This window comes from Brachycentrus maculatus, unplaced genomic scaffold (genome assembly GCF_059751285.1).
Source record: "Brachycentrus maculatus isolate JH-2025_06_01 unplaced genomic scaffold, ASM5975128v1 h1tg000126l, whole genome shotgun sequence".
Taxonomy (NCBI): Eukaryota; Metazoa; Arthropoda; class Insecta; order Trichoptera; family Brachycentridae; genus Brachycentrus; species Brachycentrus maculatus.
This window is the reverse complement of record NW_028280879.1, coordinates 1,452,869-1,479,667: the sequence shown is the minus strand read 5'-3', so window position 1 is coordinate 1,479,667 and position 26,799 is coordinate 1,452,869. Positions and strand designations below refer to the sequence as shown.

General features: G+C 32.5%; 1 protein-coding gene across 1 annotated transcript in view; it reads left to right on the top strand.

Moving 5' to 3' along the window:
- t (C45 family peptidase tan) overlaps positions 1 to 26,799 on the top strand; it is a 45,355-nt gene that overhangs the window by 6,495 nt on the left and 12,061 nt on the right. Inside the window, exons 2-4 of the mRNA XM_088260167.1 lie at positions 19,491 to 19,688; positions 23,868 to 23,975; positions 25,366 to 25,467. Coding sequence (XP_088116293.1) covers positions 19,491 to 19,688; positions 23,868 to 23,975; positions 25,366 to 25,467 — 408 coding nt within the window. The remainder of the gene's footprint in view (positions 1 to 19,490; positions 19,689 to 23,867; positions 23,976 to 25,365; positions 25,468 to 26,799) is intronic.

The following is a 26,799-nucleotide window of genomic DNA, read 5'->3' as shown; positions in this document are numbered from 1 at the left end:
ATCATGCGAACATGATAAAGATATTATTTAAAACAGGATGGTAATAATAACATTGTGAATTGTGTTCATGTACGATATTTGTATTTAAAAAATCACTTTTTCTTTTTCTTTAGTATTTACGTACTACGTTTTCCTATTATCATATATCGCTCACTCCTTTCAAGAACGTCATAAATTAAAAAACGTCAATTTTCAGTTGTGCATGTTTTCGGAATGCCCAGAAAATAAACTATATCCCAGCAAAAGCGGCATATTTTAAACTCAATATTTACCCGCTACAGGGCAGAAAGTGCTGTTTTTGCATTTTGAGGAAATGTATTGTTTAATTATTTTTTTCAAAAATACTAAATATTTTTCAAATGGAGAAAAAACGTTCAGGTTTTACCTAAAAAGATCTGTTGCACAGTTAAAAGTTTAATAAGTGGCTTGATATTTATTTTTAATATATTGTGTTATATTTTTAAACTTTAAAAACGTTTTCCTGAAAAATCAAGTTTTTTGATTTATGACGTTCTTGAAAGGAGTGAGCGATATGTAAAAATATTATTTTCGCAAAAAAATGTTGTTATGCATATTATATATTTACATTTACCGTATTTACGGACTTTAAAACGCACCTTAATTTTTAAGCAATTAAAAAATATATTTCCACCTTTTCGTTCTCTAAGGTGGTATGACATGTCGCTCACTCCTTTCAGCAACAACCATTTCCTACCAAAAAACTTGATTTTTCAGGAGATCGTTTTTAATGTTTAAAAATAGAATAAAATGTATTAAAAATAAGTATCAAGCCACTTATTGAACTTCTTACAGATCTTTTTAGGTAAAACCTGAATGTTTTTTCTCCATTTGAAAAATATTTAGCATATTGAAAAAAAAACAATTAAACAATACATTTTCTTCAAAATGCAAAAACAACAATTTCTGCTCTGTAGCGGGTAAATATTAAGTTAAAAATATGCCGCTTTTGTTGGGATATAGTACATTTTCTGGGCATTCCGATAACATGCACAACTAAAAATTGACGATTTTTGATATACGACGTTGTTGAAAGGAGTGAGCGATATGTCCAAATACTTGCCCACAAATCTGGGTTTTCTCCACTCCGGGGCTCGGATCTTGCATACAAATAAAAGGGTCTCCATCCATCTCAATCCAATATAGATGGCTGTTTTGAACTCAAATGTACTGAGCAGTTACATTGAAAAAATTGTGTTTGTCAATCATAGGTAGAATGGTGAATGTTGCACGTGTGTAAAGTCATCACTTAAACCAGACAATAAAAGGTCGTAAGCCCCGACTTCCATATTTTTTTTATCTTCTATGCTGAGATGTAAATAAAATGTCTTGATAAACATGTAATTTTTTAATACTGTATTTTCGTAATTCACCTAGTCATAATCCCACCTAGCATATTCTTCTTCACCTTAAAAAAGTGGAATTTGAAAAAAAATCATACATATGCATACCAGTATTTTAATTAAAATATAAAATTACGATTTAAATCCTTAAAAAATCAGCTCGTTCAAAGACATTAATATTATGGTTTAAAATTATATACATAAATAAATAAAACTTACTTTATTTCATCTAAGATACTAATTTATAATGAATTTTAAAACTTCTTTTAAAAATTTGCACATAAGTATACATATTATGTTAATTTAAAAAAAAAATAATTAAACCATTCAAAGATTTATAAGATTAATATTAACAGATATAACTTAAAATAAGAATTAAATTTTTTACTTCACACTATAAACAAACGACTTATTCCGGTGTTTTTTTTTTATTAAATTTCTAACATAACTTTCTAAAATGCCTCAGGCGCATACATGCAAGTATGTAAATAAAAATACAAATACAATGTATAATTAATTAAATCTATAAAAGGATAACTACTTCAGACATATGAACAACGTTACTTAAATGCATTAATTTCCTGGATAGTTTTTTTTTAAATATGCAGTTTGTTTTTTAAAGATAAAGGTTTAAAAATGCTACGTTTATTATTATATCTTTTTAATGGACATGTGCAGTAGTAAATACAGAAATAAGCACGTGACATAACAAGGTCAGGATCAAATAAGCAATAATTATCATAATATTCAATAACGAATCTCATACATGACTGTTGATACATAATTTCCTATCAAATAACATATCGCTAACTCCTTTCAAGAACGTCATTAATCAAAAAAACTTGATTTTTCAGGAGACCGTTTAAAAATATAATACAATGTATTAAAAATAAATATCAAGCCACTTATTGAACTTTTTACTGTGCAACAGATCTTTTTAGATAAAACCTGAAGGTTTTTTCTTCATTTGAAAAATATTTAGTATATTTAAACAAAATAATTAAACAATACCTTTTCTTCAAAATGCAAAAACAACACATTCTGCCCTGTAGCGGGTAAATATTAAGTTAAAAATATGCCTCTTTTGCTGGGATATAGTACATTTTCTGGGCATTCGGAAAACATGCACAGCTGAAAATTTACGATTTTTGATTTATGACGTTCTTGAAAGGAGTAGGAGATATGTAAAACATAGTATATATTATTTGAAAGGAAATAAATCATAAACATATCGTAAAAAGTGCGCTAGGCACAAAAAACGTGAGTGAATACGAGTTATAGTAAATTTTTAATTGTAAATTCGACATATGAAATAAATAAATTTATTCCACCCATAAGTGATACGAGTATAGTATACGTACATCGTTGCTTAACAATGATTTTTATTGTTAGTAATTAAAATTAACACATTAAGGACGGGTATTTTTGGGACCGGACCGCTGGCGACAGGATTTTTTAAATTATGTACATATAGTTTAGACTTTAACATAGAGATTGGTAAATAGTATTCGTATGAAAACATTGGAAAATAATTTTTTTCTGCCTTTGAAATAAGGTAAAAAGACTCTTCCCGTCTTTAAGCATGAATCGACTTTGCGGGTAGAAATACCTTTCCCGTCCTTAGTGTGTTTATTTATTTCTAACCATAGGTAAATAGTAGAAACATATCGTAAATAAATAAAATAATAATAATAAAAACCCTTATCCGCACCCCAATGGTGCATAGGGGACTGCGTCATATGAACGCAGTGTTATCTTGATCGTTTACACATGAAGGAAAGGTGATCAGCCCTCCGCTTCAGGTACCAGTCCAGGGTAATATTGAATAAATATGACAGTGAAAAAATCACTTATATTTATTTGATCCCTAGTACTATAATAACTTTGTCCGCCTCCGTAGTGTAATGGTCAGCACGCTCGGCTACCGTTCTAGAGGTCCCGGGCTCGATTCCCAAGGGGGGTAAAATAAATATAAGTGATTTTTTCACTGTAATATTTATTCAATGTTACCATGGACTGGTACCTGAAGCGGAGGGCTTATCACCTTTCCTTCATGTGTAAAAACGATCAAGATAACACTGCGTTTATATGACACAGTGCCCAATGCACCATTCGGGTGCGGATAAGGGTTTTATTATTATTTATACAGTAACTTTAAACTTCATGACACTATACGCAAAGTGTCGAGTATGTAATGCGGTCAAACTCCGGTAAAAACGATGTGCAAAAAGGATTTTTTATTAGAGTTCAATAACACATCTATTGTACGTACTTACTTATCCATATGCGCTCCATATCGCTCACTCCTTTCAAGAACGTCATAAATCAAAAATTATCAATTTTCAGTTGTGCACGTTTTCTGAATACCCAGAAAATGTACTATATCCCAGCAAAAGTGGCATATTTTTAACTTAATATTTACCCGCTACAGGGCAGAAAATGTTGTTTTTTTCATTTTGAAGAAAAGGTATTGTTTAATAATTTTTTTAAATAAACTAAAAATTTTCAAATGGAGAAAAAACCTTCAGGTTTTACCTAAAAATATCTGTTGTTCAGAAAAAAATTCAATAAGTGGCTTGATATTTATTTTTCATACAGAGTTATTTGATGAGATATGTTAGGTCCGAAATGCCAAATATTTCTGGCTTCTAGCAAAAAAAGCCTGAAGGGCCAATCTTTGGGCCTTCGCAAATCCGACATTATGACAAGATTCTTAGCTGACTGTTGTCTACTTAGTTAGCCGATTGAAAATTGTATGTCATTACGAGGTAAAATTACAGTATTCTATTTGTAATTATAGAAACGTGGACTGACGTATAAATTAACATTTTTAAATACGTGAGCTGAGATCGTGAATGATTTATCTATCCATGTAGGTAAGTAAAGTCTATGAATACGAGTCTATTTCTGGACTTATATTTTTAATGGTTTTTCAAAACCATTCGGTCATCGATCTGTGTTGTTTGGAAGATTTTGTTAGAGGTATCTAAAATAAAATAAACAGAAATCAAGAAAACACTATGTTTATATGATGCAGTGCCCTATGCACCATGGTTCGGATGAGGATTTGATGATAAATTTATCATCGTTATTTATTCAATCAAGATAAAAATGTACGTATTTTATTATTTTATTAGATGCTCTTCAAAAAAAAGGCACACTTATTTTAATTAATTTACACGCTGTAAAATTATTGATAAAAATGGACGTATTTTGTTATTTTAGATGCTCTTCAAACAAAAGGCACACTTATTTTAATTAATTTTCACGCTGTGAAATTATTGATAAAAATGGACGTATTTTATTATTTTAGATGCTCTTCAAACAAAAGGCACACTTATTTTAATTAATTTACACGCTGTAAAATTATTGATAAAAGGGGACGTATTTTATTATTTTAGATGCTCTTCAAAAAAAAGGCACACTTATTTTAATTAATTTACACGCTGTAAAATTATTGATTATCGAATCGCCACCAAAGAAAATTGTTTTTTTTGTTGTTATTAACATAAATTGTAAACATTTATTTATATCACAATTTTAAACATATTTAAAAAAAATTGCAAAGACCCACTAAAAGCCACCTTGTGTGTCTTGTCGGTGGAGTTCTTTTTAAATACATTTTTTATTGTTTTTAACCATTTTAACCTAATAGACACACAAAAAGAGAGAAAAATTAAGAATGTATACATTTTACAATTTTAATAAAATTAACTCTTGATAAATTACCCATTCCTTTATTTTGCCTTTGTTCCATATTTTATTTTGACCTCTAACATCCGTCGGCAACAAATTAAAAATGTTCGGAACGATATATTGCAGTGTTCGACTCCCATATTTATTCCGAATGACTTATAACTTACAAGTCATTCGGAGTTGACGTTTTCGCTACGCAATGCACAATAAAAACAACATTTAGGAGTTTTTAAATCATATTTTTTAAATCACATTTTTTAAATCGTATTTTCATATGGTATACGGAGTGCGTGGAAGTTTTTGGTAAGAAAAAGGTAATTAACTATAAATAATATTTAATGTTTTAGAATTAGGTACATAAACCCCGATGATGACAAAGTTCTTGTCGAAATCGGTTGGATAAATTGTACCAATAAAAAGTGGTTAAAACAAAAAAAATAATAATAAAACCCTTATCCGCACCCCAATGGTGCATAGGGCACTGCGTCATATAAACGCATTGTTATCTTGATCGTTTACACATGAAGGCAACTGAAGAAAGGTGATCAGCCCTCCGCTTCAGGTACCAGTCCAGGGTAATATTGAATAAATATGACAGTGAAAAAATCACTTATATTTATTTTACCCCCCTTGGGAATCGAACCCGGGACCTCCAGAACGGTAGCCGAGCGTGCTGACCATTACACTACGGAGGCGGACAAAAAAAACTTTTTGGTTAAAGTTGTTTTATTTTATACAGTTTATAAAATGTGCCACAATTCAAGAAACATTCAAGAAATCCATATTTATTGTTTATTCATGGGACTATCAAACCTTCGTTGTGTGTAAATCGTGTATCACGGTTGTGTACTAGAAGATTTCGATATTTTTGTCTAAATCGATCTTATGTATATTGTTTATTTTTATATTTACAACTCTATAAAGTTAATCATATATCGCTCACTCCTTTCAAGAACGTCATAAATCAAAAATCGTCAATTTTCAGTTGAGCATGTTTTCGGAATGCCCAGAAAATGTACTATATCCCAGCAAAAAAAACATATTTTTAACTTAATATTTACCCGCTACGAGGCAGAAAGTGTTGTTTTTGTATTTTGAAGAAAAGGTATTGTTTAATTATTTTTTTTAAATATACTAAATATTTTTCAAATGAAGAAAAAACCTTCAGGTTTTATCTAAAAAGATCTGTTGCACAGTAAAAAGTTCAATAAGTGGCTTGAATTTTTTTTTTAATACATTGTATTATATTTTTAAACATTAAAAACGGTCTCCTTAAAAATCAAGTTTTTTTTTATTTATGACGTTCTTGAAAGGAGTGAGCGATATATTATAATGAGCTAAGCATTAATTGCTATATTGTACAGTAATTATGTACGAATGTGCTGTGCCCACGGAAAGATTCATGCTCCCTTGGCCGCTGATAAGTTAATTAGTCAGATTACGAGGAAGTCGAGTGTCCGTGACACACTTCGCATTCCAGGTATTAAAAATTATTTTTCTATTAAATAATATTATATAATTATAATTTATTTGCATATTTTGCATCATAACTAATTTATGACGGCAAACTAACTAACTTCATCGAGAATATCATTAACTAACCAATCATCAGATTTGTCCGCCTCCGTAGTGTAATGGTCAGCACGCTCGGCTACCGTTCTGGAGGTCCCGGGTTCGATTCCCAAGGGGGGTAAAATAAATATAAGTGATTTTTTCACTGTCATATTTATTCAATATTACCCTGGACTGGTACTTGAAGGGGAGGGCTGATCACCTTTCCTTCATGTGTAAACGATCAAGATAACACTGCGTTTATATGACGCAGTGCCCTATGCACCATTGGGGTGCGAATAAGGGTTTTATTTTATTATTATTATTAACTAATCATCACGCCACTTCCCCGCAGGGGTAGGCAGAGAGAATACAACGCCACAATCGTCTTTGCACACAATATTTGCCTCTTTTACATACATTTATAGATCTTCTCATACATACGCGCTGATTATTCCGACTTTTGAAGTTTTCCCTCGGTCTTCCTCTGCTTTTATCACTATACACATTCGCCTCGTAAATTTGGTTTAATTATCCTTTCTTCACTCATACGTTTCACGTGCCCAAACCATCTCAACACACCTTCCTCAATTTCTCTTCATACATACACGCAGATTCTTTCGACTCCTGAACTCACCATTTTCAAGTATTTGAAAAACTTGATTATACCAAGTTTTCCTCTGTCTTTCTTTACTTCTATTAATAATAATAATAATAAAACCCTTATCCGCACCCAAATGGTGCATAGGGCACTGCGTCATATAACGCAGTGTTACCTTGATCGTTTTTACACATGAAGGAAAGGTGATCAGCCCTCCGCTTCAGGTACCAGTCCAGGGTAATATTGAATAAATATTACAGTGGAAAATCACTTATATTTATTTGAACCCCCCTGGGAATCGAACCCGGGACCTACAGAACGGTAGCCGAGCGTGCTGACCATTACACTACGGAGGCAGACAAATATAACTTCTATTACTGAACATATTCGCCTCATAATTTTGGTTAACTATCCTTTCTTCGCTCATTTCATTCACATGCCCAAACCACCTCAACACACGATAATGCTTATCTGCGCGAAGACCTGCGTGGTCAAACGGATCTGCGATGTGAAGTTAAGGGGGAAGTGAACATGGCCGCAGTCATCTCAGGATGCCTGAATTTTCTTTATGGAAAAACCCTGACACGAAGATCGGCAGCAAAATTAAAGTACATACATAAAACTAGTGTGCGACCAATCCATCACGACATATTTTTTAAATATTTTATTTTTATTTATTTATTTATTTTTTAATCCTTTAATATATTTACATTTGATTACATGAATACATTACATTTGAATCATTTATACATACGGAGAACTTTTATATTTCGATTCGCTGTGCCTCTCCATAAAAGAGTCTGTGCTCTTGTGCTTGGAAAGGGACTTACACTCGTGGTTTAATGTTATATAATAAAAGATATAATAGTTTTTCTTTAAGATTTAAATGTATAGAGCTTTAATTTTTTTCTTCAGGATTTTTATATCATCTATTTTTTTTATTTCTATAGGGAGTTTATTGAAATGTTTGATTGCCAAATATTTGAAGTTTTGCTGAATTTGCTTGGTGTTGCATTTTGGAGTAGAAAAATCGTTTGAGAATCTCGATGATAAATTTTTTGTTAAATTTAAATAGTTGTCACCCTTTAGTATTTGAAAAACTGCCGTTTTTTTTATAAATGGATTCTATGTATATTTGGGACTTGAAATTTTTTAAATAATAATTTTGTTGGAAAAATTTTTTTTTTCAAGATGACTTTAATTATGGTTTTCTGTACTATTTTCACTGAGTTCAGTATGCTGTTGTATGAGCCTCCCCATCTTATAGCTTTAATTAGCTTATATTTCACTTATATAAACTATTATTTACATATATTTATATATATTTACATATTTTTACAGTAAACAAAATATTTATTTTTAAATTCTTTCAGACTCTTTTCATTCTTCATACATTCAGGCATCTCATCATACATTTTCAAACCCTTATAAATTAAACAATTTTTTGACTCGATTTTTTCCTACAATGGCAGTCTTATCTTATCCTTATTTCTAGTAATATGTTCATGAAAATTTTTGTTTAACACTATTTTATCCTTAAAGTATTTGGGTAATTTATTGTTTAAAAATTTATATATAAAGATCAGCATGTCTCTTTTTTTTAAATATGGGATCGAATGCAGAGCGGACACCGCAGTAACAAAAAAACCCAAACAAAAATGAAGGCGAAAAAATATGCGAGATCCAAGTCGTCATTAGGTGTTAAAGACAACGAAGAAGATCACGGTATGCGCATGTGAGGAGAATGGAACCATCCAGACTCTCCATATTGCCCTGCGCGGCCAACCCTACGGTAGACGACCACCAAAGAGATGGATAGACAGCTGGGAATTAACATAGCTGGAGGCTAATCCCTCTTTAAAACAGGCCACAAGGCCTACAGAAGAAGAAGAAGAAGAAGCTTATCTCGTTTCGCATTCTTTCCTTATACCATCATTCGAACGTCTATAAGTACAATAAAATTATAGGAACATCAATTATAAGAATATCATTGAATGCATGAAATAGTGAATGAAGATGAGGCCTGCGATAAGTAGAAACAATATTTCTAGGTATAAAATTACTTGATCTTGGTAGAATCGATAAGTACATTGTAAGGATGCTACTTTATACAGGAATAAGCTGTTGTCACGATGTTGGATTATTGGCTAATAAATTAATGTGAAAAATCACAAGAATATCGGTAATATTAATATTGAAATATGTAAGGAACTATGGGCGATATTAAATTTTAAACTTAAGTTAGATATTTGAATAAAACGAAAAACGTGCGTTCGCAAACGTCATCAAATTTCCGTCATCGAACGTTTTATGACGTCATATGGTTTATTGTCCATGGTTTATAGAGATGTTTTAGTAGTAGTATGGATTGTTTGTTTACCACTGCACTACCATTTGTGTTATACAAATATGAGGAGAGGGGGGTGGGAGGGTGGATCATAGACATCAACAAACGTCATTCATTGCCAACTTATGAAAATAACGTTTTTTCAAAGGCGAATTTCCCAAAAAAAAATGACGAATGAAAATATTAAATATCGGCTCTTATTAACACAAAACGAATCTAATACAATCCTTAATAGGTTGAGTATGTTGAATTAGATATTCCTCCCGTCTGACAAAGATCAACAATAGAGCCGCCAAAATTTAGCAATGACACCAACATTAAAATAACTACATCGTTTTTGTGACGTCATTCATTGCCAACTTACGAAAATAACGTTTTTTCGAAGGCGAATTTTCCAAAAAAAAAATTACGAATGAAAATATTAATTATATCGGCTGTTATTAACACTTCACGAGTCTTATACAATCCTTTATAGGTTGAGTATGTTGAATGAGATATTCCTCCCGTCTGACAAAGATCTATTATAGTTGCATTCGCATTGCAGTCCGTCTTTGGCCGACTACACAAGGCGCGTGATGACAGGCATGACTAACCAGTCCATGCAAAAAACACGTTGCAACGAAACCATAAATTATCGTCGCTCTCTATCCCATGTGCTTGAAACTAATGTAAGCGCAACCCAGTGTCGTGAAACTCAATGAAAATTTCAAGGAAAAAAAAACACATTAAAAATTTAATTTTGTGTCGGGTTATGGTCCCGTGGTTAGTGTCGCAGACTCTGAAGTCAGAGTTTCTCGGTTCGAACCCACTCTACCGCAATTCGATACCTAGTTATAAAAATAATAGCCTTGGCTCACAGAAATAGTATGAAATTGAAATATTTTTGTAAATAATAAAAACACATATATTTCTCTTTATTTAAAAAAAAGATTCGCTCGATTCATTATTATCTATCTTTGAATATGCCAGTCATATTTTTCTTCCTCGGTTCCAATTATAATAATTTAAAAGAATATGTACGTTGACACTTTTGTTGAGTTTATTAATGTAAACACGAATGTAAACACACGTTTTGAGAACTGATTCGGAATTGAGAACTTTACGAAAATATAAACTGTACAGTTTGTATTTTCGTAAGTTGCCTCTATCAAGTTATGTTTTGTATAAATTAAAGTGAAGTCGCAACCTGATTTTTCTTTACACCTACGTTTTACTACTAACGTTTTCGTTCTAACATTTTACTATTACATTTTTTTCTTAAAATACCGTTTTAGCATTGAAAAAATATGTTTTTCTTCGAAATAATTACACGGTTTTGAAAAAAAAGAGTTATTGAAAGGTCAGGAGTTTTACAAATTCTGTAATTTAAATATATATATATATATATATATATATATATATATATATATATATATATATATATATATATATATATATATATATATATATATATATATATATATATATATATATCTCAACAATATTCTTTAAAAATCGGGAGTGAACAGAAATGTGACCTCTCCGGTGGTCTCCGGTGGAATGGATTCTATGTTTGCGAATATCCCCTTAAGATCATCTGATATATAGCTCACTCCTTTCAACAACGTCATATATCGAAAAACTTGATTTTTCTGGAGATCGTTTTTAAAATTTATTAAAAATAAATATCAAGCCACTTATTGAACTTTTAACTATGCAACAGATCTTTTTAGATTAAACCTGATTTTTTACATTTGAAAAATATTTAGTATATTTAAAAAAATAATTAAACAATACTTTTTTTTTTCAAAATGCAAAAACAATACTTTCTGCCCTGTAGCGGGTAAATATTGAGTTAAAAATATACCGATTTTGCTGGGATATAGTACATTTTCTGGGCATTCCGAAAACATGCACCACTGAAAATTTACGATTTTTGATATTTGACGTTGTTGAAAGGAGTGAGCGATATGGCACAATATTCTTTATAAAACGTATAAATTATTTATTCATTTTATATCTTAGTTATTTGGTTTATATAATTTATATAATAAAAATAAGGATAGTAGGTGTAAAAGGGTTCTTAATCAGACATAAAAATTAATTAATTTAAATTAATTAATTAAAATTAACTAATTATTTAATCATATTCTGGTCACATGTAGAACAAGGTTAATTTTGTGTATATATTCGCGAATAAGTTGCATTCCTACTTTAACTACAAACCGACACTTCGATTAACCCATACATGCCCATGAGTCCACCAACGATCACTGCTACTTACCATAGGCTTATTTGCTAACTTACTACATCAGTATTGTGTGCCAGTCATGTTACTTACCAAATTTGTCCACTATTTGAAATAATTCTTTTGAAACAATTTTTTTTTCAAATGCACTTACAGCATTTAGATAAAGAAGAGAAGTTTCTTAAAAAAAATAATAAGATATATTTACTGAGAGAGACAAAGAGAGATAGAGGGCATCTCACTCCTTTCAACAACTTCATATTTCAAAAATCGTAAATTTTCAGTTTTACCTGTTTTCGGAATGCTCAGAAAATCTACTATATCCCAGCAAAAGCGGCATATTTTTAACTTAATATTTACCCGCTACAGGGCAGAAAGTGTTGTTTTTGCATTTTGAAGAAAAAGTTTTGTTTAATATTATTTTTAAACATACTTAATATTTTTCAAATGGAGAAAAAACATTCGGGTTTTACCTAAAAAGATCTGTTGCATAATAAAAAGTTCAATAAGTGGTTTGATATTTATTTTTTAAACATTGTACTATATTTTTAAACATGAAAAACGATCTCCTGAAAATGTTTTTTTGATATATGTGATGTTGTTGAAAGGTGGGGCGATATGTTAGAACTTCCACATTTGCAGTTTAATTTGTAGATACCACTGTAAATATGTAATATATTTTTAATTTTTGAGATTGTTTGTTTATGATGCTGAATATATCGAAACACGTGTCATAATAGATTTTAAAGAGACAAAGATTGAAAAAGTGTAATCCATTATTGTTAAACTCATGCAGACAGTATCAGAAAAATCGAAAACAAAAATAGTTTATTGTAACTGGAGACAGTTGGTACAATTAAATATTGAATTGTTGAGTAATGTATTCAAAATTACACACAGTTATTGGATTGAATTCTACTTTTTAATAAAACATTATCAAACACGCATGAGTGTCACACATTATCATAAATTTGTAAATAAAAGTAGAATTCAATCCAATAACCATGTTTTATTTTGGATATATTCTTCTTCCTTCTACTAACCCATATCCGCACCCAATGGTGCATTGCGCACTGCATAGTATAGAAGTAGTGTTATCCTGATGGTTAAATACACGAAGGAAAGGTGATCAGTCTTCCGCTTCAGGTATCAGTCCAGGGTCATGTTATATAAATATTAGACTGAAAAATCACTAATATTTATTTTGACTCTCTTCCTACCTATACCTTCAGCATGGTAGCCTAGCGTGCCAACCATTACACTATAGAGGCGGACAAAAATTCAATTATTTTTACCGTATTGGGAATCGAACCCGGGACTTCCAGCATGGTAGCCTAGCGTGTTAACCCAACAAGAAAATTAGCTTCAGGTATCAACGGGTTAATAATCCGTAATTCGAAAGAAAAATAACTGACGGTTAGTTAATATTTAACTCAGAATGATACGGAAAACCACGGAATAACGATTTTCCCATTTATCATTGACATGTACAAGGTAGTACACACTTTATAATATTATGCATATATACGTCGCAATGATTATGTATGAGAATCCACTATTACCATTTTACTTGTTTATTTATGCCATTAAAGCAGTAATTTTATGCGCATAGGCCATTCTTAGATTCGAAGTCCAACGCAACTAACAAATTACCGTGTTCAATTTTATTTGTAAAGAATATAAATGTTTATTTAAAAAAAATAGGTTAATATCTTCAAATTTGATTAGCAAGTACATATTTTAGATATTTGTTTAGTACTCCTACAATCCGTTTTTTTGTTCAGTTTTTAAGTGCATATTCCATTTTATACCATACCCTTAGCCTCTTACTCCCACCCTCACACTCACACTCACACACACACACACACACATCCTCACACACACACACACACCCACACACACACACACACACTCACACACACACACACACACATCCTCACACACACACACACACACACACACACACTCTTCACTTTTTTTATCTCGTAATAATGTTTTAATACTGTATTAATTATAACATAAATGTGGAATTGTTTAGTTGGCTTTATATTATTAATGTAACTATTTATGTTATTGTAATGTAATGTTTATTAATGTTAACGTAACTATTTTTTTTATCATATTTTTTTTAATGTAATCTGTACCGTACCTACAATTCCCGAATAAATAATAAAAAATAAATAATAAAAATTGGCCTGGATCAGACGAAAAAGTGAAACGCTTCCCTTTTTTCCGAATTCAAGCGGTAGTTGAAAGGAATGTGTGGGAGAATTGTTTATGATCTCACCGTCGCATACGTCACATATAGTCTAAGCGCATGATGCGCTGCGTATACTTTGTTAATACGTAGCGAAAGGAACCAGTAGACACTTGCATATAATTGATTTATTTAAACTTAATGTACAGAAAATAAATAAGTACATTAGCGGGCTTATTGGTAAAAAGCAATATCTTACAACCAACTAAAAACAGACTAGTGATATTGATCAAAACGTTTGATAACATATATCGTAGTCGTACAGGAGAAAGTGACCAACTACCAAAACGTAAAATGTTCAGGAGGGCCATTTAAGTCACTTTTGCTCGGCTAGAAAATAAACACCAATGCAGTTAGTCATCTTTATCGAGTCAATATATTATACTTCCAACTTTAAAATCCTTTGGGACGAAATGCGATCTCTCAGAAGAATTTGTGACAAAACGATATATGATAGATGTGCGAATAGTGAAATAAGGAAGGAATGCAAAGCTGAGATAAGCATTATCGAAAAAATTAAGAAAGGTGTGTTGAGATGGTTTGGACATGTAGAACGAATGAGTGAGGAAAGAACGGTAAAACAAATTTATGAGGCGAATGTTAGCGGGAAAAGAAGCAGAGGAAGACCGAGAAAAACATGGCACGATCAGGTATGCCAAATACTTGAAAGTGGTCAGGTTAGGAGTCGTAACAATCGGCGGGTATATATGAGGAGATGCATGAACGTGGAAGAGGCGAAGAATGTTTGCAAGGACAGAGTGGTGTGGCGCTCTATTCTCTCTGCCTACCCCTGCGGGGAAGCGGCGTGATGGTTGGTTTGGTTAGTTATATTAAGATAATAAAATATCAAATAGTCAATGATGAAATTTTTGTAAAACAATGCACTTGGTCACTTTCTCCTGTATGACTACGATATAGCTGTTTGCAATCAGAGGGTAGATAGTACTTCAACATTTAAAAAAACATAAATTACAAATTAACATATAAAATAAAACATCAATTACAAAAGATGATAATAAGGAGGGCAAACGAAAGGGGAGTTTAAGGAAGGAGGTAGAAGGAAAAACTAAGGGAGGAGGTTTGATGGACAGTTAGGATTCTAATGATAAATAGTCATTGTACATCAGTTGAACACGTTTTAATATTTATAAGTCAACAATTTACACTATTAAAAGTGAAGCATTGTTGGGAAAAGAACTGGATAAAATGACAGTCATTCTAAGACGTGATTTTGATATTAACTTCAACTCGGACGAAGCTCAACCATTGATAAAATTTTTAGATGAAAATTTTAAGTTAAACTTGAACACTGTCAACCAGGGTTTTTTTTCATGTAACGCGGTGGAACGGCGTTCCGGCGCCTTTTTTCACAAACATATTTTTTAAAATATTTTAAAATCAATTAGACGAGACAATATTTGTGATAACGTAATTATAATTTATTTTATATTATTTTATGTAATTATATTGTTTCGGCATTAACTTTGTGGTAATAAGACATGTTACAATAATTAAAGAAAACACTTCGTTTTTTACCACTTGAGTTTTATTATAGACTACATGTTTCAGAAGTAAAACTTCCATCATTCAGGTCTGTATAATAACTGTTATGGATGTTATTATACAGACCTGAATGATGGAAGTTTAACTTCTGAAACATGTAGTCTATAATAAAACTCAAGTGGTAAAAAACGAAGTGTTTTCTTTAATTATTATCATTTATATTGTATTTATATAATTCGTCCAATTGACAAAATATGGTATTGTTGCGCGGTATGATCGATAATCCTGAAATTATCCGGAGCATTGGTCTGTATGTTCCCGATAGTTACCTAAGACAGCGTCGGCATAGATTGTTTCAAATTCCTATACACAGGACCAACCTGCCAATGGTTATGCCTGTAGGAAGAGCTACCGCTATGTTGAACAATATCACATTGGATATTGATCTGTTCCATGTGTCCGAAGGAGTCTTCCGAAGCGGGATTCTTCTTCACATTTAACAAGAGTCTTTTTGCTTGCTTTTTAATTTGTTTTTTTAATGCCTTAAATGTTAGTTTGTAATGTATATATTAATTATTGAATAAATTGAAATTGAAATTGTTATGAATATTTAAATCCCTCACAAAATTATCATAAAAAAATATTTACAAAAGCATTAGGTTACTCTTCTTCTTCTTCTTCTTATTATAGGCCTTGCGGCCTGTTTTTAAGAGGGATTAGCCTCCTGCGACGTCGATTCCCAGCTATCGGCCCATCTCTTTGGTGGTCTGCCCGGGAGTCGTCTACCATGGGGTTGGCCGTACAATGCGATGTGGGGGAGTCTGGATGGTTCCATTCTCCTCACATGCGCATACCATTGTCTTCTTCGTTGCCTTCCCCACCTAACGACATCTTCGATCTCGCATATTTCCCTGATCTTGGCATTTCTCAGTCTATCTCGAAGACTAGATAGATTAAGAAATGTTAATTAGGTTACTCGTTACATTTAATTTTTTTATTTTTAAATTATGCATACCATAGGTTTCTAGTTTTTATAAGACCCGACCAAACTATTGTATTTATTTTTCATTATGATTTTTTTTCGTTCTGTAATTTCTCTTGTACTCGTATCGTGTTTGAATAAGCTTATTGAATCGGCCATTGAACTTCACAAGCCTTAAACATTTACACTAGTCTTTTATAAGTTGGTTGGAAAATATTGTTTAGTAAAACACAACATATGTACATACCTATTGTACGTTAGTAGGTCGTTAACACAAATAAACAAATAAATATTTAGATTAAAAAACAAATAAGTAAATAAAACTCGTCTCATAGATTAATGCTGACTCGGAAGATATTCATGTTCGTATATGATAATAAAATAAACTCACATTATAATAAACCGTACTTAGAATGTCAGAAATATAGAGTCAAAGGAGTATACCTGGCAATAGTCTACGAGACAGAATAAGGAATGCCAGGATAAGGGAAATATGCGAGATTGAAGATGTCTGTAGGTGGGAAGGCAACGAATGAGACAATGGTATGCGCATGTGAGGAGAATGGAACAATCCAGACTCCCTGCACGGCCAACCCCAAGGAAGGAGATCACAAAAAAAACTGGGAATCGACATCGCAGGAGGCTATTCCCGCTTAAAAAACAGGCCACAATGCCTACACAAAGAAGAAAAAGAATAAGGCTTTATAATAAATTTTATATTATTATAATCTATCGTTTGTATGTTTAAGTTAAACTTCTTACACGGTTATTCTATAATATATAGTATGGATGAGACTGGAGTCCAGAATCCTAAATAGAAACCGCTGAAATGCGAATGCTTAGATGGTCAGCTTGAGTTTCCCTTATATGTAATATATGTATACAGTTTACAATTCGTGGAAGCCTGGGTGTAACAGACATCAATAGTAAGGTAGAGAAAAGGCAATCGAGAAAGTATGGGTACATAGGACGCAGAGAACTCGAAAATTTTGTGAACCAGGCAATCGACATAGATCAACGAAAGAAAGACATCTGGAGGAAGACCAAAAAATCATGGATGCTACAGAAAGATAACAGGATTCGAAGGCATGGTCTAGGTGTTATTCATGATAGAAGAACATATAACTGAGGACTAGGAGAGTTGACCCCAACGGTCTAAAAAGACAATAAGCTGAGATGGAGCCAGGAAGAAGTTTGTTAGTAGAAGTTTATTGATTCGAAGGCATGGCCTAGGTGACGTTGTCCATGATAGAAGGATCTACAGCCTGAGGACGAGGAGAGCTGACCCCAACAGTCTTCAAAGACGATAAGTTGGAATAGAGCCAGGAAGAAAAATACTTAAAAAGACTTTAATTAATAATATTATTAAATGTATTATCTTGATTTATTGTATGATTACGTAATAATATATATTACGGAGATAATTAGTTATTAAACGTAATAAAATACGATCGACTTAATTAGAGAAATAATCGTAATAATTAGCATATTATACTTACGCAAATCTACCATATTAACGCATTTAGTTATCTTATAATGAGTTGATAATATCACGCGTAGGTTTGGACTTGTTTGCTTTGGGTTAGCTCAAAACGAGGACAACAGAGTACCTACTTAGGACCAATTCCATCACAATAAAGTTTGTAAACTTATCATTGTTTGCACTTCTTAACCATCCGTGCGTTCCCCTTCTTTCAATCATACTTTAGTTTTTAATTCGTTTGTAAACAATTGATCAAATTAAGCTGAAAAATATCTCTCGCATTGACGCGGATACGATTTTGTTAAGTTGGAACATGAATTATGTCACGAAAGGCGTAGACGTCACGCCAGACTCTCCAGTCAAACTATTGCAAAATAATTTCATTTATTAATCCACTTCATCTTCTCACATACATTAGGATTGGTATCCTAATGTATGTGAGCCTGTAAATATTTTTTTTCCATTTCTGTAAATTATTTACGACAAAAATTATCATAGGAAACAAGATGGATGTCTGATCATTTGTTCACAAATATCCATATACTTCACAAATTCTCAACAGAGGGTAGCAACGACAGCTAAAATTCCACATGTATTTAAAAAAAAACTGACATGGATATTTCGGAAACCAATGAAATGTGATGGGCAGAATGGGAAAGGTGAACGAGTGTATAAAGTGATCACTTAAGCCATCCAAATGCCAGGTCGTACGCCCTAAAATGCTCACACATTAATCTTCTTTTATATAAAAATGATAAATTCGTCGTCCTAAGTTGAAGAACCTTATATATAATATCGTGGGTAGCAAAAAACGTTAACTCAAAAATATACAATTTTGACTTCTTTGCCCATTGTCTTAGTTAATCTCCTGTGATTGATATAGGACTCTTCCCCTTCTTTCCATTTACAGCCAGTTTTTACCCCCCACAGCGACAATATCGTCAGACCATCTCTTTTTGCTTAATGATCCAGTATTATAAAGTTTTCAACCTTCTTGAAACTAGCAAAATACACTAAGTATTTTGAAATGTCATATTTACGTAGTTTTAAAAGAAAATTCAACTAGCAGTTTCATAACGAGATTATTCAAACAGGGATTTGAGAGTTAACGATTTTTGCCAGTATACCCACGATATATATTTTATTTATGTAACTTTTCCAAAGGGTGAATAAATATTTAAATATCTTACTTACTTATAACCCTTATCCGCACCCAATGGTGCATAGGGCACTGCATAGAATTGACGCAGTATTATCTTGATCATTACTTACATGAAGGCAAGGTGATCACTCTTGCGCTTCAGGAACCAGTCAAGGGTAATATTAAATAAATATTACAGTGTAAAATCACTAATATTTATTTTCACCCCCCCTGGGAATCGAACCCGGGACCTCCAGCATGGTAGCTAAACACGCTGACCATTACACCAGGGAGACGGACATTTAAATATCATTAAATAATTAATCAGGGATTTGTTTCAGGGGAGAACATTTGGCACCCTTATCAAGACGCTGTTGGACGCTTCAGGCCCCCTGAACGATGAGTACCTACCGCTATGGGGCACAGCGCCTGGGAGACGGGTCTACGACGAGACCCTAGCAGCCGTGAAGGTGAACTTCCCGCAGTACGTGGCTGAAATTCAAGGCACAGCTGATGGCGCTGGAGTTCCTTTCCACAAGGTAATAATATATATTTTTTAACATGTTAACATAGATGAAAAAACGCGCTTAGAGTATCAGAAATGAAGACTCTAAAAAGCATATCAGGCAAGAGTCTTCGGGATAGATTAAGAAATGCCAGGATCCGGGAAATATGCGAGCAAACTATTGTATTTTTTATTCATAATGATTTTTTTTAAATTATTCCAACTGTAATTACTCTTGTACTCGAATCGTGTTTGAATAAGCTTATTGAATCGGCCATTGAACTTTACAAGCCTTAATCATTTAAACTAGTCTTTTATAAGTTGGTTGGAAAATATTGTTTCGTAAAACACAACATATGTACATACCTATTGTACGTTAGTAGGTCGTTAACACAAATAAATAAATAAATATTTAGATTAAAAAACAAATAAGTAAATAAAAATCGTCTCAAAGATTAATGCTGACTTGGAATATATTCATGCACGTATATGATAAGCACTATAAAATAAACACACATTATAATAAAAAGTGCTTAGAATGTCAGAAATATAGAGTCAAAGGAGCATACCTGGCAAGAGACTACGAGACAGAATAAAGAATACCAGGATAAGGGAAATATGCGATATCGAAGATGTCGTTAGGTGGGGAAGGCAACGAAAGAGACAATGGTATGCGCATGTGAGGAGAATGGAACCATCCAGACTTCCCCCACATCGCACTGTACGGCCAACCCCATGATAGACGACTCCCGGACAGACCACCAAATAGATGGGTTGATAGCTGGGAATCGACGTCGCAGGAGGCTAATCCTTCTTAAAAACAGGCCTACATAAGATGAAGAAGAAGAGAAGAAGAAGAACATAGATGAAGAAGGATATGGATGTCTGGGCATTTACGGGGCTTACGACCGTCATAGGCTGGTTTAAGTGACAACTTTACACACGTGTAACATTCACCAATTCTACCCGTGATTGTCGTAAGCCCCGTGAATGCCCAGACTTCCATTTCCTTCTTGATCCTTGTTGAGATGTCAAAAAATAATGTAAAAATAACTCTTAATTAGAGATAATCCAGATTTGTGAACAAGTATTTGGATGCACTCAAAATGTTGTAAATAATTCATAATTAAATTTTTAGCATCGCAACATTTGTTGTGTGTTTTAAGACAGTGACTTGTGTGTTTGCTTTTATGTCAATAAAATTTTTACTTACAAGATTTTGAGACTTTAAAAATACTGTTTACAAATCAGGATTATCTCCAATTATAGGAGATGGTTTTTCATATTATGTTTGACATCTCAACATACATGAAGGATGAATATAAAGATAGAATATGGAAGTTTTTGGTCTCACTCAAAATGTTGTAAATAAATTATGTGGTCAAATTGTAAGCTGAAATAATAAATTGAAATATGACATTTTCTGGCGTTTCTCATGTGTGTGATTGTAATCCAGGATTCGGACCTCACATACAATTGAAAGAGTTTCTGCTCAATAAAAAGCTTCTTCATCTCACCGATGTCTAGTGAAAATTCTAGTGATTCAAGTGCAATGTTACGAAATTGGATCATATACAATATATATATATATATATATATATATATATATATATATATACACATAATTAAGTAGTTATATATATTTATATACATATATATATATATATATATATATATATATATATATATATATATATATATATATATATATATAGAATATATAGAACTTCTAAGAATTTAAGTAGTGCGGTTGTCAATCATGGGTAGAATTGGTGAATGTTGCACGTGTGTAAATGTGACTTCCATTTTCTTCTTCTTGATGTTGAGATGTCAAAAAAAAAAGCAATTTTACTTAATCATATTAGTTTTCCTTATTTAACCGTTTAAAACATTTTTTTTGTATTTTTCTTACAATAACAAATGACGAGTTTCAGCACTAAACTGAACTGAACTGAATTAAGAGTGAAGGTTAACTTTACTCACAAATTAAGACGTAAACATTCGTATGTAATCAATGCCCTGGACTTTTTTGACTGCCCCAAGTATTAAGAAATTATAATAAATAAATTATGAGCAAATTTGAGATCTTTTAAAAATATATATTACATTAACCTCGTAAAAAGGTTACGGGTCACATTAGAAAATCTTAATCGTATCGATTTCGCGATACAAAAAAATATATAACATATGTAAAAAATGGCATAAAATGAAATTGATTCAGTAATGTTTCGCACAACGTATTAAATTCGTTCCAGGAGCAAAGTTGATAAGCAAAAATTTCGTTAATTGAAATTCGTTTTCCCGTAACAATACATGTTTAAAAAAAATCGTTTGTAGCATAAAATACGGAAATCTAACATAATAAAAACTATCTTTTTTATTGTTATTTTTCAGTCAGACTCTATCTAGATTTATGAGAGTCTACCGAGGCTAGTAGGGTCAAATCCTTTTGTCTTACCTTTGTTTTACCTTTGCTTTTTGGCTACTACTTCTTGCTTCTTCTTGAAAACCTTTCCAAGGTTGTCTGTTTTTCCCTCTTCTTCAACACTTGCTGGAAATAGCGGACATTGTGGAGATCGTTGTTCCTGTTGGCCTCAGCTGAGTTCGGATAGTAAGTGTTGGTAAACTCCTGATCCTCTTACCTTTTGTCCAGGATGTCCTCGATGGCAGCAGGTGAGATTGGTTTATTTGATTGCGCCTCCTCATTGTCAGATGAAGCTTCCCTTTGAGCTTCATCATACTGTTGGGCTAGAAGTGCTTGGAGTAGTTGAAATACGATATAGTCCGTTGTGCAAAGCGAGGCTCGTTGCGTAAGTCGTTAGAAAATTCGTTGTGCGAAGCGTTCGTTATGTGAGGCAATACTCTATCAGGTTTAGTACGTCTTAGCAAAAAATGGTAAAATAAGGTCGGTATCAAATAACTAAGGATTTTTTCGTAACAAAAGTGTCGAGCATAACAATTACTCGTTTAATCAGAATAAGGAACTGTTTAGTATGGGGAATATTGAAAGATATTATTGTTTCATAAGGTTATATTCGCCTTTCTCTATTTAATGAAAAGTTGAATATGATATTAAAGCTACACGCGACACTTGCCCTGTCGAATTATGTCACTAGATTCAGTGATCGGGGTTATGATATATTTCATGTAATATAATACAATCCTTGAACGAAAAAGACTGGTAGTCGGTGGTATTACAAACGCGTTATCTAGGTATTGTATAAAACTTTAACTTAAATTATTTTCGTATTTTTTTTCAAATCAGTAAAATTAAAGGAAAATACGAATCAACAGGACTTCTCCTTCAGGAAGTTTAACAAAAAGCAGTTTTGAATAAATATGGAAACCTAGCCTTGTAAAAGAGGCAAGCTTGATGGCGGCTCTCAGGAGGCATGCGGAGTACATGGCCTAGCCAACTGAATCGCCTTTTCTTGACTACAGTTGTGACCATGGGTTGCTGCATCCTACACCGCACTTCCTAGTTCCTCAAAATGTCAAGGATATTGTGGCCAACTTTTTTCTGAAGTAATCAAAACATACCTTTTTTATCAGGAACAAATTGGATTTTCAGCACCAAATCGATAAAATTATAATACTGTACAATAATGAAAATTATAATACTGATTTCTCAATAAAGATGAAGAAGAATATGGAAGTCTTGCTGTTTACACAATTATGATTAGAATTCTTAACTAATTACACCCTTAATATTGGAAAAATGTTCAACTTTTTTTCAATAATAATACTATTTATATCAGACACTGGATGATATGTCAATGAGTAAATACTTCAAAAATTTCTCAACTGGTGGCGCTACAATCAGCCATACTTCCAAGTCTATTGAGTTCTGCCAGCGTGTGGAAGGTAATCAAGTGGAATATATGTACATGTTTAATAATTTGCAGAATGGTGACCGTTACACAAGTGTATAAAGTGATCGCTTAAGCTAGCCAAATGCCAGGTCGTAAACCCTGGGATGCTCAGACTTCCATCTTCTTTCAATAAAAATAACGATAGATGTTTTATATCAAGTCACCTAGATTTTTTTTATTTATCATTTAGCAGAGACCTTTATGAAGCCGTTAAGTAAGCCTTGTAAACGTCCAGATTTACATTTTCTTCTTCATCTACGTTGAGATATCAATATGAATAGCTCCTAAGTGGAGAAACCCAGATTTGTACACACTCTAAATATTGTGATTTTTTTTTTCAGTTGTTCCTCCTGCAGATGGATGACATAACGACTAACGTCGCAGGCGAAATAACCGTCAACAACAAGCCAACAGGATGTTCTTCCGTTTGCCTGAACGAACCTGGAAATGTGAGAGAAAATATTTGAATACTACTATGATATCTTCTTCTTCCTACTTATAGATCCTCAATCGATAAGATTTAAGAAGAAGATATCGGTCTGTTCCGTTATCCGTCTTTCGTGACATAGACAGCCAGCTGTCACACCGTCGCTTCGGAGGTCTTCCACGTGATTTTCCATCTGGATCCTCTTGAATAGCAATTCGGGCCAGTCTGTTTTCTTGTATTCTATTGACTGTCTTCCCATTTGACCATTTTACCGTATTACACATTTTCTGAATTTCTGTGTTTCTTATTCGGTCTCTTAATATTTTTTATTCACCCGGATATGTGTATATGTATTTTTTTATTGACCCGGTTTTACATACACCAACTTCCTTTCTCAAAATGTAATTTAATATGAGCGGAATGCAAAAGAAAAAAATACACGCTGGACCATGCAAAAACTTTCATATATTCTTTTCAATATTATTGGATTTTATTTATTTTTCATCGTACATTTTTTATTAAATTCCTGTTACATCATACATTTTTTAGACTACATTATATTACATTAGCTTTTTTAATTTAATGCTTAATGTTTTATTTAATTCCGGGATACGTTCAATTGAAAATCATGCCTGTTATCGTATTTCCAACATAATAATAAATAATAATAAAACCCTAATCCGCACCCCAATGGTGCATAGGGCACTGTGTCATATAAACGCAGTCTTATCTTGATCGTTTACACATGAAGGAAAGGTGATCAGCCTCCGCTTCAGGTACCAGTCCTTGGTAATATTGAATAAATATTACAGTGAAAAAATCACTTATATTTATTTTACTCCCCTTGGGAATCGAACCCGGGACCTCCAGAACGGTAGCCGAGCGTGCTGACCATTACACTACGGAGGCGGACGTAATTCTTTATTTAAATTTAATTATACATACATACTCCGTATGGTTACAATTTACTCCGTATAGTAATAATTTATTAAGTTTAATTTTAATTTACGATAGTGTTCCCTCAGTTCTCGTTAATTGTTATTTGTATGCGGAGTATTAGGATGTACTTACTCGTATTATGTGAGAGTAATTCTTAATTGCATTTTTAAGGATTAGATTTAAGTTTTAAACTGATATTTATTGGTGAAACTGCATTTTATGTTTTAGGTGTCGGTAACAACGAAACACGGTAACTAGTCAAATAAAGAAAAAGTGGAAAAAAAAACATAAAATTGTTGTTTTATTGCAAACATAAGGATTGTTTTAGCGTATAGTTGTTTGACTTTCATACATAAGTTGTAATTTGAACCAAATTTCTCTGTGGGAGTCCGTCTAGGAAGTTTATTTGTAGATTTTATTATTTTCATTATGTTTTTTTGTTAATTCTCTTCATATTTTTTCAATGTTTTTAGGAAATTCTGGGGCACACCGAAGACGCGCTCGCTGAAGTTTTAAATAATTACTACATTCTTTCTGCGCATATCATATCTGATACACCTCAAGGAAAGTGGAAGGTAACGTATATTTAGATAAAATATTTAATTAAGAGTAAGATTGAAAGTCGAAGAGGTGTCGGAAGAAGACGGATCTCCTTGCTCCATATTATACACGAGTGGACAGGAGCGTCGAGGAGCTGTTTCGATCTGCCCAAAATAGGGACAATTCTCACAAGTGATTGTCAACGCCTTGAGAACCCGAAATGACATAAATAAGATCGTTTCATTCATTTTTAGTTATCACAAACCATTAACATCAGTTTTCACAATTGAAGCCCAAATTAAAGGCGGCATAAATATTAAAAAAAATAAACTCTATATTTTTATGTAAATTTTGTTTTGTTGTATTTTTTAAAGATGTCCTCTCTCTCTATCTCTCACCTGAATCTATCTTTTACTTTATTTCTTGAGAAGTTTTTCTTCAATTACGCGCATTGGTTTTTTTAATATTCTCCTTTCTTCCTTCTCCCTCCTGCAAAATCTATTTTTATACCATACTCTTTTTTTATCCCTTAATGTTTTTAATAATTAAGAGATAAAAATAGAGTATGGTAGGGGGTAGGCAGAGAGAATCGAACGCCACACCACTCTGTCTTTGCAAACATTTTTCGCCTCTTCTACATTCATGCATCTCCTCATACATACCCGACGATTATTACGGCTCCTGACCCGGCCGCTTTCAAGTATTTGACATACCTGATTGTGCCAGGTTTTCCTCGGTCTTCCTCTGCTTCTTTTTCCAACTACATTCGCCTCATAAATTTGTTTAACCGTTCTTTCCTCACTCATACGTTCCACATGTCCAAACCATCTCAACACACCTTTCTTAATTTTATCGATAATACTTATCTCAGCCTTGCATTCTTTCCTTATTTCATCATTCGAACATCTATCAAACATCGTTTTGCCACACATTCGTCTGAGGGATAGCACAAAATATTAATAATTATTATAACGTATTTGTAGAATTGTTTAATTGGCTTTATTTATTTTTATTAATGTAACTATTTTTGTTAATGTAAAGTAATGTTTATTATTGTCAATGTAACCATTGTTTATTATGTACTTTTTAAAATGTAAAGCCGTACAATTCCCGAACAAATAAAATAAAATGCGTTTATTTAGGTTAATCCTTCTGTGGCTTACTAACTTATATTCGTATGTGTATTCCTTTTGGAAAATATCGTCGTTCTGAGCTCTATCATTTCAATATTAAAATTGGTTTTGTTTAACAAAATTTTCAGAACTATTTTTTGTTCTATCTCAAGAATCTTCTTCTACTGAAATGTTTATGGATTGGCTGTGTATTCTTTACTTTTATCGCGGCCTCCAATAAAGCGATATAGCGGC